At 40.2% G+C, this 15649-nt stretch overlaps 1 protein-coding gene across 2 annotated transcripts; it reads left to right on the top strand.

The window, feature by feature from the left end:
- Window positions 1-575: 575 nt before the first annotated feature.
- Window positions 576-11610, top strand: TRMT9B (tRNA methyltransferase 9B (putative); the record flags this gene model as incomplete). Of its 2 annotated transcripts, XM_079726846.1 has the most annotated exons (3): window positions 576-735; window positions 4925-5098; window positions 10577-11610. In XM_079726846.1, exons 1-3 carry the CDS (start codon window positions 582-584, stop codon window positions 11608-11610), a joined length of 1362 nt encoding a protein of 453 aa, XP_079582972.1. In that variant the 5' UTR covers window positions 576-581. The 2 variants fall into 2 exon arrangements, with proteins under 2 accessions (XP_079582972.1, XP_079582973.1); XM_079726847.1 differs by lacking the exon at window positions 4925-5098 and having other exon boundaries at window positions 585-735.
- Window positions 11611-15649: the final 4039 nt, after the last annotated feature.

The raw sequence follows: 15649 nt of genomic DNA on the forward strand, positions 1-15649 counted from the left end.
AATGGTTGGAATCCAAAAAAATTAAAAAGGTAGAATCAGTTGGGCTTTGTGATTGGATTGGAGTGCTGAGCGACGTGCTATGAAATTTTACAATCTATTTAGCATCCGATAGAACGATTTTATCCAAAGTGAACCTTTGCTAAGACCTTTGTGTATGCTTCCAAAATTAAGAATTGATCTTTCAGAGAAACATACTATAATTCGCTCATTCCCAAATGACTGTTTTCTGAAGATGTGCAGGTAAGAAGGATGCATTTGCTAGCCTTCTGACAACTCTGGTGAGGTTCCAGTGAAGGCTGTGTTCTTTGCAGCTTATAAGAAAGTATAAAAACAGGGACTTCCCTGGTGGTCCAGTGGTTAAGGCTCCGTGCTTCCAGTGCAGGGGCTGTGGGTCTGATCCCTGGTCAGGGAAGTAAGATCCCACATGCCGCGTGGCATGGCCAGAAAAAAAAAAAAAAGTATAAAAGCAGCGCAATCTTGGCAGTTGTGAGTTCCCAATTTTAGGAAATCTGCATCCCCATCAGCCATCTCTGGTGCCTACTCTGAACTGCGTTCCTTGGTGTGGCCCTGTTTTCCCCAGGATGGATCATGCAGCTGCACAGCTGGAGAAACAGCACGTGCACGATGTGTATGAGAGCACCGCTCCTTACTTCAGCGACTTGCAGAGCAAAGCCTGGCCTCGTGTCCGCCAGTTCCTCCAGGACCAGAAGCCTGGCAGCCTCATCGCTGACATAGGTAACCCGGGGCGGTGCCACGTAATCTGAAATATATTCCATCATGCCTTTCCTTTTCAGATTCATTTTTCATTTCTGTTCTAACCAGAAGTCTGAAATTGTGTCCTTGGCATGTCAGCACCTGGAATATTCACTTTATAGCAGAAATTCATACAGTCAAGCCAGAAAGTAGAAAAGCCCCTCAAATCTACATATAGACAGTGGCAATTTTTTCAGAGCCTTCGTGCACATCCTCCCACAAAAATCAACCTGATGTTGCTTGAATAAATCAGGATTGAAATGGCCGCTTGTGAAACTGACCATTTTAAATTCAGAGTGGACTTCCCTGGTGGTGCAGTGGTTAAGAATCCGCCTGCCAGTGCAGGGGACACGGGTCCGAGCCCTGGTCCGGGAAGTCTCACATGCCGCGGAGCAACTAAGCCCGTGCGCCACAGCTACTAAGCCTGCGTGCTAGAGCCCGCGAGCCACAACTACTGAGCCCACGTGCCACAAGTACTGAAGCCCGCGCGCCTAGAGCCCGTGCTCTGCAACAAGAGAAGCCACCGCGATGAGAAGACCGCACACCGCAACGAAGAGTAGCCCCCGCTTGCTGCAACTAGAGAAAGCCCTCACGCAGCAACGAAGACCCAACACAGCCAAAAAATTAATTAATTAATTAATTTTAAAAATACTTTAAAAAACACGGAATGATTTAAAAAAATAATAAACTTAGAGACATTCACATTCGTGAATACAGTGTTTTGGTGGCTCACGCTGAGTAGCTCTCACGCCTTCTAAAGAAGAGCCAGAATTGTGAGATTATAGAAGAGGTCCTATAACCTCTTATGAATCTCATGGATCCTGTCCCTTAACTATTCCTTAGGGGTCTTATTATTAGAGCATATCTTTAATTAGATCATATCTTCATAATCAAGCAAATAATGATTTGCTTGGAGGACTTTGGCTCAGTATCTTTTGGAATGTAGAAGTGGTAAATCACAGCCCAGGAGATCTAAGATTAAGTTTTAAGACATGGTAGGATTCCTATTTGAAGCATGCCCACTTAAAACGGCTTTCTAGCAATTACATGCATACGGCACCGTAAGAATCGTTAAGTCTACAGTTACAAGTTCCGTCTAATTTGACATTCACTCTAAATTTTGGTAAGAGAAACAGATGTGCCCAGGGCTTTTGGCTTGTTAAAGATGGTGCGAGCGTGTAGAATTTGGGGAAGGGGTACGTGTCATGTAGAAGTGGAGAGGCTTTAAAAACATCTTTATCATGTCAACTTAAAAAAAAATCTGGTTTCATAAAATGCAGTGAGTTTGGAACTCTTACCACTCACAATATAAGCAAAGTACCAGAATCTTAAATCAACTGGGAGGAAAAGGTTTGGGGACAACAGAATATATATGCTACTTTCTCATACCTTACACCAAAAATTCCAAATGGAGCAAAGATTTAAGTATAAGAAAATGAATTCATTAAAGGACTAGATGATGACTATATAATTTAAAAAAAAATTCTCAAAAGCAAAAGGCCTCTCAATGTATGACACAAAAAAAGGGAGAAGTCATAAAATAAAATACAGTTGACTGTCATTATCCACAGTAGTTAGGTTCTATAAAGTTTCCGTGAACCCTGAATTAGTGAATACTGAGTTATTGCCCTAGGGGAAATACTGGATTAGGTTCCTAGGAGCCTGTGGTCACAATATTTTTGTCGACTGATCAATACCTAACCTTGTTTCATGTGTGCTTCTGTTTAAAGCTTTACACGCATGCGCTGCCAGTACAGACGTGGGCACTGCAAATAAATTTTAGCAATTAGGTGAAGAGGCAGATACAGAGTCTGTGAGTAATGAGGATTAATTGCGTTGGTATTTTTGACAACATAAAATTTAAAAGGTTCTACAAGGCAAATTTCTAGACAAATATATAAATGAAGTAAAAAACCAAAAACAAACTAGGTAAAAATATCTGCAATATATCTGACAGAAAAATAGGCAATTTTCTTACTCTATGGAGCCTTCTTCAAAGCCAGTATGAAAAAGACCAACAACCCCCCTGCAAAATGATGAAGTCATATGAACAAACAGTTCAAAAATGGGGGGAATACAAATTGCTTAAAATTTTTTTGATAGGAAATCCATTTAAATGGCTTAACAACAAGGTACAAAAAAATGTACAGTGAAAAATATTCTCTCATCCCAGTCTTCCAGCACCAAGTAACCCACATCAGAGGCACCATGCTCTTAGCTTTTTTTTTTTTTTACAGTACGTGGGCCTCTTGCTTTAGCTTCTTGTATAATCTTCTTGAGGTATTTCACATAAATATAAGCGTATTTGTGCATATAAGTGTGTGCATGGGTGGATTTCCCTTTTTCAATTACACAAATTAGTATGTTATACAAACTGCTATACACCTAGCTCTTGTTTCTTTTAATATATTGAGATCACTCCATGTTTGTTCTCATAGAGCTGCTAACTATTAAAAGCTGCATAGCTTTCTATGCTAATAACACCATACCAACAGATATGCATGTTGTTTGCTACATTTTGCTACTACATATTATGGCACAAATAATATTCTTTAAGTACCACTGTGCAAATCAATAATTATATCTAGTAAATGTTATTTTACCCATTTGTATCTTTTTTTTTTTTTTTTTTTTTGCGGTACGTGGGCCTCTCACTGTTGTGGCCTCTCCCGTTGCGGAGCACAGGCTCCGGACACACAGGCTCAGCGGCCATGGCTCACGGGCCCAGCCGCTCCGTGGCATGTGGGATCTTCCCAGACTGGGGCACCAACCGGTGTCTCCTGCATCGGCAGGCGGACTCTCAACCACTGCGCCACCAGGGAAGCCCCTGGGCTGTGTAAATCTTGAATTACTTGGGTCTCTGCCACCAGAAAGTGAATGTCAAAAATGGTCTATTTAAGGGACTTCCCTGGTGGTCTGGTGGTTAAGACTCCCAATGCAGGGGGCCTGGGTTCGATCCCTGGTCAGGAAACTAGAGCCTGCATGCCGCAACTAAAGATCACGTGTGCCACAACTAAGACCCGGTGCAGCCAAATAAACAAATATTTTTTTTAAAAATGGTCTATTTAAGAAAAAATAGTTCTTTGTCAGAGTTGTATTCAGAGTTAATAGAGATCATTTAAAACCTAGCACTGACAACAGATTGGATAAAAAGATGCTGAAATCCTTTTTTCATTCAAATTCAAATTTTCAATTTTTGAAAGGCCTGTTTTATTGTGTAAGTTATTTTATCTATACCCATTGAAAAGTTGTTGACAGTAGTCTGTTTTACATAGCCAGCAAGTGATGAAGGTTTGGAAAGATAACACAAGAATAAATGCCCAGAACATGTAGACCTAAACATAATGAAATATGTGTGTGAAGGTAACTTTTGTAGAGAGACTGGACCTTGTCACTAGGATACTAGGGAACTATTATTCTCCGCTGGAGGCCAGCTGACATTTCTTGATTGTGCTATCCCGTTAAGAAAGCCCTATGGACATGACCTCATTAAATATTCAATAAATAATATTTCTTTTTCCCATTTTCATTTCCTCTTATCTCCTATATAAAAACATGTATGTGCTCTCTGAAGGCTTTTCTTTTTGTTTTTGTGTGTACCTTCAATCCATGTTGTGTTCTGTCTTGGTTAGTTAATACAGGCAGACCTCATTTTATTGCACTTCCCAGATACTGTGTTGTGTTTTGTACCAACTAAAGGTCTGTGGCAACCCTGCACTGAGCCAGTCTATTGGTGCTATTTTTCCAACACCATTTGCTCACTTTGTGTCTCTGTGTCACATTTTGGTAATTCTCACAGTATTTCAAACCCTCCACCAGCAAAAACATTATGACTTGCTGAAGGCTCAGATGATGGTTAACATTTTTTTAGCAATACACTGTTTTAAAATTAAGGTATGTACATTGTTTTTGTAGACATAATGCCCTTGGACACTGAACAGACCACAGTATAGTGTAAATGTAACTTTTAAATGCACTGGGAAGCCAAAAGAGTCATGTGACTCGCTTCATTGGGACATTCGCTTTATTGCAATGGTCTGGAATGGAACCCGCAGCATCTCCGAGGTTCGCCTGTATCAAGTTATTTCTATTCCCTGTGATAAGACAAAGTGACCGACCATGTTCCCCTTTCCGTTAAGGATAGCGGGTAACACAGGTTTTTCTCTTACAGGTTGTGGAACTGGAAAGTATCTGAAAGTGAACAGCCAGGTACACACCCTGGGCTGTGACTACTGTGCACCATTGGTAGAGATTGCCCGGAGTAGAGGATGTGAAGTCATGGTATGTGACAACCTTAATCTCCCCTTTAGGGATCAGGGCTTCGACGCCATCATCTCCATAGGAGGTAAGGCAGCCCCGTCACACATTCACTCTTCACCATGAGAATAGCGTTACCTAGCTGAGGCTGCTCTCACAACTCAACATCCATTCTTTGTAGAAAGATCTATGTAATTCATTTTGTCTAATTTTTAAAAATATTGCAACTGAACTATTTAACTAAGTTCAAATGTACTTATGGTGGTACATACGATTGTTTTAACTAGTTCAACCCTCAAACTGTTGTTTTCTTCTTTTTGATGACTCATTCCAATTTCTTTCACTTACGAGTAACAAAGTATTGGAGGAATTGTACTCATTGAATATAGTACTTTGTTCTACTGAAATGAAGCCAGATTCTTTCAACGTGAAGTAGATCTTTAGAAGTCATATTACCTTTTCCAGGCCACAGGTGTGCCCTTTATTAGCAGAATATTGCAGGACTAAGGCACTGAATGTCACTGGAAGGATGTGTCACCAACCTGCCACTCACTGTACAAAAGTCGCTGGGGAAGATGGTCCCACCTGGTCCCAGATTGCATTGTTTTTGTAGTGCCAGTCTGCTCTCTTACTGCCAGAGATTGTTCATAAATCTAGGGAATACATTCCTCATATTCTCCGAACAAGTGTGCCCATAAAATGCCAAAAATGAAAAGAAACAGCAAAAATCCATGCTTGAAATATACACAGGTAAGGGTCATTTTATTCAATACATATAGTCCTGAAACTTAGTGTGCTGGTCATATTTAAGTGTGCTGGGGAATCATATTATTTAAGGAAATCTTGTGGCAAATCCTTTCCCAAAGCAAAAAATCTTTTGCAGGGCAAATTATTCCCTCCAACACACTTTAAAAAAATTAATGTATTTGAATATAACAAGCTTTATCAAAGCAAGGTGAATCTATATAAAACTGACTGCCAGATAAACATGGAATAAGACTGTTTGCTCCGTCCTGGAATAGATGAGAAATCGCTATTTCCACCATTCGCTGGGGCCTGTATCTTTGCATAGTGAGGGGATGCCAGCTTGGATGCCATAACCTTGGAACCAGTTAGGACTGGCAGGAGGTGGTTGCCATGGAAACCTGCTCTTTGACAGCCCTACTTCTTTGCGTTTGAAACTGTTAAGTCCATTTGGTTTTAAGCATTAAGAGAAGGGATTCTTGTTGAACCAAGCAACACTATACAATGCTCTGAATCTTTAGTAGGAAGAATTTTTGGTTTGGTCATGCCACCTCAAGAACCAGAAATTGGAGGGAGGTCAGAGAAGTGTATTTTCTTGCTCTTCTATTGTTTACTTTAGTTGTAGAGTCTATACAGCTGGCTACCTAGAAAGAGCCTGTGCTGTTGAACCACTGTTGCAGGCGTGGGGCTCCTGACCAACTTTCTTACTTCAGGGAAATGCTCCATGTTGTACATGGTTAAGTCTTTCTTTTCTTTCAGTTTAAGTCTCCTGCCCACAGAGGAAATGGAGCACACCAGGTTGCCATCTTCCAATGAAAAATGCTTCCTTAGGTGGAAGGAAACCCAGCATGTGTTTTTATGAACTGTAACTATAATTAACGTGGTGCAGTCAATTTCCAATTAGATTTTACATTTAGAACTATATTATGAGAACTTTCAATAAACTGTCTCTGCTATGTCCATATATATTTACTTCCCTATATAGAATTCTGTATGTTGGCATTTCTTGCTTAACATGAAGAAATATGGTTTTAAATATATAGTTTTCCATGTCACTTAGTAATGAGACGGTAAGCATCATACCTAATTATACATTCCTTATGTTTTACTCACAGATTACGAAAAGAAACAGTCTTTCTGCTTGCTTTTAGAATAGTATGACATGTGTCTGGAGAGCTGATTCACTTTGTTATACAGCAGAAACTAACACACCATTGTAAAGCAATCATACTCCAATAGAGATGTTAAAAAAAAAAGACTAGTATGACCAAAATTTTATAAAAATTTGTTCATCTATTGAAATAGTGTCAACCAACTATTCGTGCCAGTGGTTCTCAACTTGCGGTTACACTGCCCCCCACCCTCAGGCGATGCCTGTCAATGTCTGGAGACATTTTTGGTTGTCACAACTGGGTATGTGTATGTGCTGCTGTCATCTAGTTGCTGCCTCCCCAGCTCCCACAAGAAAGAATCATCTAGCTTGTTTACAAACGCCAACAATGCTGAGGTTGAAAAATTCTGCTTCATGCTAAACCCACAGATTCTGAATGCTTCCAGTTAGATGAGACAAACACCCTTAAAAAATTAAATAACAATACATCATAAAATCCCAAGATATAACAGGACTTTAAAGATGATCTTGTGTAATTTCTGATTCTGGAGTCCAGTCATTGAATTCTACCTACCCACTTGTTCAATTCAACACCCTATCCTACAGGATACATATAATGAGTACTACTTTTGCCTTTAAATTGTGGTTATGATTTTTAAACAACAGGGGACATTTTTATCCTTTAAAATTCAACACAGTTTCCTGACATTGATAAAATTCATATAAATATATGTTTAGGTCCCATTTGGGTTACATTTACAATGTTTCTTAATAGAACATGTATGCATAGGCATGTATAATACATTTTATATGTAATGAAAACTTCATTTGTAAATTTTTTCTTTTTCAAAAGCATTTGGCTTAAAAGTTACTTAGTATTATAAGTTAAATATAAATATAAAATATAATATGAAAGATTCAGATATTTCCTGGGTGAAATTATGGTATTAAAATAGATTATCGTATAACAAATATTTCAGGAATGAAAAATATAAAGATGTTCTTCCTTAAAAACAAAACTTCTGAGGACTTCCCTGGTGGTCCAGTGGCTAAGACTCCGCACTCCCACTGCAGGGGCCTCGGGTTTGATCCCTGGTCAGGGAACTAGATCCCACATGCTGCAACTAAGACCCGGCACAGCCAAATACATAAATAAATATTTTAAAAAAACAACTTCTGAAGCCAAGAATCCTGAAATGTTGAAGACCTATAAATCTGATAAAAAGAAATTACTGTATTAAAATAGTCCCGGTTTAATGGCATTTTTTGTTTAATGGCCAAAACACAAGAATACAGTCGCTTCTCGTTATTCACCATGGTTATGTTCTGTAATGTCCCATGAACACTGAATTAACAAATACTGAACCATTGCTCCCAGGGATAATACAGGATTAGGTTCTTGTAAGCCTCTGGTCACAATACTTTTGTCAACTAATCAACACGTCATCTTGTTTTATGTGCGTTTCTGTTTAAAGATGACTTATTTAATTTTGAACTCATGCCAGCAACACTATAGCACCCAAAAGGAGCTCATCTAACTCACATATTTTCACTGTAAGACACATCGCAGCCTTACGGCTTACGAACCCTAGACAGCACTTCCACCCGGTGCTGGGGCAGGGCTGTGAGGGATCGTCAACAGAGAGACCACCAACAAAACACCAAAATGCGAAAACACACGGCACGAAACAGGCTGTGAAAAGGACACTTGTTGACAGCACCAGAGCTGAGACAGGAAGGCAGAGCATCTCCTCGCGGGACCCCAGCTGGGAACGTGGGCCTTGGGAGGCTCAACTTTTTGGCTGTTCTACGCATGTCAAGGAATGACTACGAAAATGCTGAGCATACTGAGTTCTGAAGTCACAAGGCAATTTTAGCAAGTAGGCAAATTTGCAGATACAGAATCCACCGATGACGAGGATCACCTGCATTTAGAAAACGCACCCATGGAAGTTCCAGAGTGAATGAGGTGCAAGTTATGGGGGATATTAACGGCCAGGAGTATCCTAGATGTGAACGTTAGTACTGTCCTAAGTCTTACTCAGTCCTGACTTCTCTGCCCCCTTTTAGCTCATTGACCATGACACTACTTCGAGAAGTGTAAGCTTTCAAACTGACCATTATAAAGGGCCCTTTCTTTGGGGATGGGGATTGGGGAGAACAGCCTGACACCTAGCGAAGTAAAGTACTTGGTCAAAGATCACAAGGCTGGTCACTGGTAGATCTAGGACAAAATACACTGGTGTCCTGTTCTTTAAATGCATTTGAACCTAATACCTCTTGCACTGCTGCATGGTACAGTAAGAGAAACCAGGGTTTGTGCACTGCTGATAGGAAAGCAAACCTGATTGGGAACAATACAAAGTGTGCCTCTTGTATAATCTTCCTCTGACAACCTCAGCCATATAATCATCTCATTTTAGGCATTTACTACCTCTCTGTGGCAGGTAAACTGAAGAGATTTATTTGCCTGAAACCATTACAAACCTCTGGATTATGCTGAAGTTACAGGAGCTGTTTCATCTTCTCTGTTCCCTCACTACTCATATCTGAGCAGTAGTGTCCAGACTTTCCTGAGAGCTAATTTCCTACCTGAGATAAGTGATAGGCATATGTGTGGAAAAATAATTTGATGTTTTCTCTTGACACGGTGTGATTAAACTCTAGAAGCTAACAGACTAGTGCTTTCTATATACTGTTTGATAAAAATATGCCTAATAACCCACCTAAGACTAGATACAGGCAGTCCTGCTTGACTCTCACTTTAACTCTGCAACGACTGCAACTAAAATGATGACCTATAAGCTGCTTTTTCTTAAGTATACACAACAATTTCATATATTAACATTATTAAAAACTATAAGCAATCATTACTACATGTCAAAATTATATCATACTAAGTGAAGTCAGTCAAAGACAAATATGTGATATCACTTATGTGTAGAATTTTTTTTAAAAAATGATACAAATGGGGCCTCCCTGGTGGCGCAGTGGTTGAGAGTCCGCCTGCCGATGCAGGGGATACGGGTTCGTGCCCCGGTCTGGGAGGATCCCATATGCCGCGGAGCGGCTGGGCCCGTGAGCCATGGCTGCTGGGCCTGCGCGTCCGGAGCCTGTGCTCCGCAACGGGAGAGGCCACAACAGTGAGAGGCCCGCATACCACAAAAAAAAAAAAAAAAAAAAAAAAAAAAAAAAAAAAAAAATGATACAAATGAACTTATTTACAAAACAGAAACAGACTCACAGATTTAGAGAACGTACTTCTGGTTACCGGGGCGGGGAAGGGTGGGGAGAAGGAATAGTTAGGGAGCTCGGGATTGACATGTACACATTGCCATGTTTTAAGATAGATGACCAGCAAGGACCTATTGTATAGCACAGGGAACTCTGCTCACTATTCTGTAATAAATAACCTAGATAGGAAAAGAATCTGAAAAAGAATAGATACATGTATATGTATAATCACTTTGCTGTACACCTGAAATGAACACAATATTTTTGATCAACTATACTCCAATATAAAATTTAAAAAGAGAAAGAATACCTCTTTCTTTACCATTCTTCAACCCAGAAAACAGTTGTGATATAATTCTAATAAAAATCTTTATTTAGGGAAAAAAATGCATCATTTTTATATGGAAAATACTAGCCTATACATGTGTAGGTTTATGTGTGTATATACACACTGAGATCTAGTTTCTTCTTTTTCAGTCATACATCATTTTTCTACAAAACAAAGAAGAATCAGAGCAATAAAAGAAATGGCCAGGGTCTTAGTTCCTGGAGGCCAGCTGATGATTTATGTTTGGGCCATGGAACAAAAGAACCGGCACTTTGAGAAGCAAGACGTGCTTGTTCCATGGAACAAAGCCTTGTGCTCCCAGCCCCTCTCGGAATCCAGCCAGCCTGGGAGAAAGAAGCAGTGTGGGCATCCAGAAAGAAGCCATCCCTACCACCCTCCCTGCTCTGCGTGTCGCTGTCCCGTTTGTTTTAAGGGGTGCTGTGATTCCAGGCGGTCCCATAGTGTGGACTGTGACTCTGCTCTAGCTGGCACCTGCTGTGCAAATATTTCCAAGGAAGGCGAGGAAGAGAATGGATTCTATAACACGCTGGGGAAATCTTTTCGTTCCTGGTTTTCCTCTAGATCTTTGGATGAATCAACGCTAAGGAAGCAAATTGAAAAAATGAGACCCTTGAAAAACACAGAAAGTTGGGCCAATAGCACGATATCCACCCAGCCTTCAAGACACTCAAGTTTTGACTTAGATCATCCAGAGCCATTTTCAACAGGACAGCAAAATTTAGATGAGGAAGTCTTTGTGGAGACTTCTCAAAAACACCTGGAATGGCTGAGAGCGCCCGCCACACACAAACACATAAATGGAGACCATCCAAGAGGCGTGAGGAGAAATGGAGATGGGAATTTTCTGGGTAGCACCAATACCAAGGAGAATTGTATGGATGCAGGTAACTTAGAAGAGGGTACCCCTTCTGCTAGTAAAATATGGAGGAGGATTTCTTCAGCTGATTCCAAAGATTCCAACCCAGGTGACACCATTTCTGTCGAAGAACAACAGCCCGACATTTTGGATTCTGGTGCCTTTATGCGCTATTACCACGTGTTTCGAGAAGGCGAGCTCTATGGCCTGCTGAAGGAGAGTGTGTCAGAGCTCCATATTCTGAGCTCTGGGAATGATCATGGCAACTGGTGTATCATTGCAGAGAAGAAGGAAAGTTGTGACTGATCAGATCATTTCAGACATCTCCTCCAAAAGATGAACCCCATTCTTCTCACTGGGTTTGTGATATGGTCCCCTGAATGGGCATCCAATTTCGTCATTGGGTCTGTATTGAATCCATTTATATTTTGGTCTATAGAGACTATGAATTCATCATCTTTTTAGTCTATAGACAAGCACAGTGCTTGGCATCTGACAAAGAGTATTTGTGGTTAAATGTTAATATAAGAGATCTGAAGAAGCAATATAACATGAACTTCAATACAGCTGAATTACTATAATAATACATGTATACTGTTTTTCAGTATTACATATGATTTCAAAAGATTCTGCTTTTAAGTATACCTTTTAAAAACATTATTTGTATATAGGAAGGGGGTAATTCCTACTTCTCTGGTTATAATTTAGATCTGCAAGATTATAGGTAAACTCATACCACTGCACAAATGTAATTTGAACCATGTGATAAATGATTTCGTTGCCAAGGCCTTGCTTCTATTTAAAGTCTTCAGAAAGGTGAGAGATGGTGGAGAGAGACAAGAAGGTTCTGAGAACTTTTCTAGATGATAAGCAAACTTGCTTCAAGATAAGTAAATAATAAGGTTTTTGATGGTGCTCAGAAGGCTTTAAAGGCACTGTCAGCATGTAGAGAGTGGAGTATGTGGGCACTGGGAAGTTGCTGCAAGTTACCCAGGTGGTATTCTTCCAACCTTCTTAGAAGCAGGAATATCCAGTTACGGCAAGACCAAGATTGACTAATGAGTTTTCATCTGGAATGATGCTTTACTTATGCATTGAAGGGATACTTAGGAAATGAGAATCTGGTTGAAACAGTGCTTTTTATTGGTTCTCAATTGAGAATTGGTTCTCAAACAAACAGATCAATAAGGTACAAGATATTTGGACTTGGTGGAGGACTGATTGTTGGATCTTTAAAAATAATACCTGGGCATTTATCTTATTGAAAGGGACTACATTTTAATAGTTATATTAGGGATTTAGGTAGAATCAAGTCCTATTAATTAAAGGTTCAATTTCTGCCACTTTATAGACAAACGAATAGCTGGGCACTGTGTGACCACCACATCTGTTTACATTTAACCATGGGTCTGGTTTTTTTTTTGTTTTTTTTTTTTGCGGTACGCGGGCCTCTCACTGTTGTGGCCTCTCCCGTTGCAGAGCACAGGCTCCGGACGCGCAGGCTCAGTGGCCATGGCTCATGGGACCAGCCACTCCGCGGCATGTGGGATCTTCCCAGACCGGGGCACGAACCCGTGTCCCCTGCATTGGCAGGCGGACTCTCAACCACTGCGCCACCAGGGAAGCCCCCATGGGTCTGTTTAAATCCATGTCGTGGATCCTGAGACACAGATATAATTAGGAGAAGCAAAAGTTGACCCAAGAATACAGTTTCAGGCAGTTCCTTAATGAGGAGAGAATCAACACTTGACAAAAGGCTTTTTACAGTACGGACCACTGTAAACCCAGAGGAAACCCAACTCTTGTTTTGTTTTCCACTGAAATTACTAAAATAGTATAAGATTTCATTAGCATTGGGCTTATTTTTCCCTTCTGTAATTGTGCTCTAACTTAAAATAATGATGCTACTTTCAAAGAAATTTAAAGGATTTTAAAAAATATTTATTTTCGGCTTCATTGGATCTTCGTTGCTGCACATGGGCTTTCTCTAGTTGTGGCGAGCAGGGGCTACTCTTCATTGTGGTGTGCAGGCTTCTCATTGCGGTGGCTTCTCTTGCCGCGGAGCACGGGCTGTAGGCTCGTGGGCTTCAGTAGTTGTAGCACGCGGGCTCAGTAGTTGTGGCTCGCAGGCTCTACAGCTTAGGCTCAGTAGTTGTGGCACACGGGCTTAGTTGCTCCGTGGCATGTGGGATCTTCCCAGACCAGGGCTCGAACCCGTGTCCCCTACATTGGCAGGCAGATTCTTAACCACTGCACCACCACGGAAGTCCTAAAGGATTATTTTTAATGTGCATCTGAAAAGTACTGGTGTTTATTACTTTCTCTTGGCTTCGAAATAAGATTGCATCATCACATTTTCGTTTGATGAGGTTGTCGGGTGGAAATGAGGTCTATGATTTATATTGTTCGGCACACAGTTTGCATTAGAGGGACGATGAAAACAGACATAAAAGTGGAATATAAATTAAAATTGAATTTAATGTCTTCCATTTCTTAAATGAGGACATTAAGTCATGAGTGTTAGTGGGTTTTTTTGGTGGAAAGAAATGTTCTCAGAGTCAGAGACATTCTTACAATTAAGGCTTGATGACCTTTTTATTATGAGTGGATTTTTCCTCTCCTTGAAGCCTGTTGTCACATGTATCTTTAATCCCAGCCTTGCTGCTAGAAATCTGTTTCAAGTCAGGGCTTCCTGGTGGTAGCCCACCACTAACATGGAACTCAAGTTTATTAGATGGCATCAGAAAAGCTTTGAGCAAACCTATATGAGCAATTCCCTACACACACACACCCCACTTTGTATAAAATGACTCTCTAGAATAGTTCTTGAGAGAGGAATATTTTCACATAATTTTGACAGGGCTGTAAATTAAAAAAACACTAATAATAGCAATCTTTCGCCCTTCATCTGCCGAGCACAAGAATTCTACTCATCCAGACATTATTTCGTATGCAAGTATTTGACTTTGTGGTTGATAATATCTCTTTGGTATTCATGTGCAAAGCACTCTTAAATCTAACTTCTGCCTTTGGAGATTTATACATACATATATATGTATAAATCTCCATGGATATATATGGATATGGTATATCCATATACTTCATATATACATGATATATATGCCCTTGAAGACCCAACCTAATGTAAATATCTGGACCATTTAAAATAAATTTTGTTCATATTAGGACTGTCCTTAAAAGGAAATACAAATACGTGAGTTTAAACATACACAGGTTATTTGTGAGTATTCAGTCGGCCTTAACTTGCTCTATTATAGATTTTGCTAATCTATCTGAAGTACATACTTTGAAAACTTAGACTCCGTTATTAATACTGGATCAAAGAGTGTCTTTCCTGTTCATTCCCCTTTACTTGTTGGCATCACTGCAGAGTCCCAGTATCTGAAGTGGAGGTGAGCATGTGCGGGGGATTCTTGGAAGGGCCTTAAAAACCTCTGCTGGCTTATTGATGCCTCACTGGCCTACTTGAGGAATTCCATAAACAGTCAAACGATGTGGGGGAAAGTGCGCTAACACGGACAAAGGATGCAACCAGGCGAGTGGCCCATTCAAGCTATTATTTTTAAAATTGTCACCAAAGTGATTAAATGACACCAGCAAGTCATGGTGACTAACAGAGCATCTAACACGTCTTGGATTATCAATTTCGCTTGTTCTTCCCTTCTCACCACGCATCCCTATATACAACATGGTGTGTGATTTCTGGTTTTAGTTTGCCTTTCTGTGTCCTTCCAAATTCTAGATGTCAGTACTTCCTCTGGGTTTTAACTGACCATCAACTGAATGGGCAAAAATTGGCAGTAATCCAGAGAGAAAACAATCCAAATTTAAATCAGCTAGGAATGTTAATGTACTTGTATATTAATGGCCATCAAAAGTATAAGCACTGGTGGATTTTTTAAAAATAAAAGTAAATGGGTTTGCATGAGGATAGAGGGTCTAACCCTATAGTTGTTGATCTCGGTAGGGGAGGATATTCCTTAAAAATGAGTTGTGAGCACTCAGTTTGGGAGGGAGGGGGAAATGGGGTATAACCACCGGCCAGGCAGCTGCAGTCTGGGAAGAACGAATTAGGGCAAGCCTGAGCATGTTTCTCCTATTGTGTAGGAAATATGAAATAATAACAGCAGCTAACTTCTTAAATATCTAACATGTATTATTTTATCTGTAATCCTCACCATTGCTAAGTATACTTATTGCTCCCACTTTGCAGATTAGGAAAACTGAGTCAGAAAGAAATCAATTAAATTGCTCAATGCCACATTCATCTAGTAAAGGGCAGGGCTGAGTTTCAAACCAGGCAGTCTGCCTCCCAGCCTGCGTT

This window comes from Hyperoodon ampullatus, assembly GCF_949752795.1.
Source record: "Hyperoodon ampullatus genome assembly, chromosome: 20".
In the NCBI taxonomy this organism is placed as follows: domain Eukaryota; kingdom Metazoa; phylum Chordata; class Mammalia; order Artiodactyla; family Ziphiidae; genus Hyperoodon; species Hyperoodon ampullatus.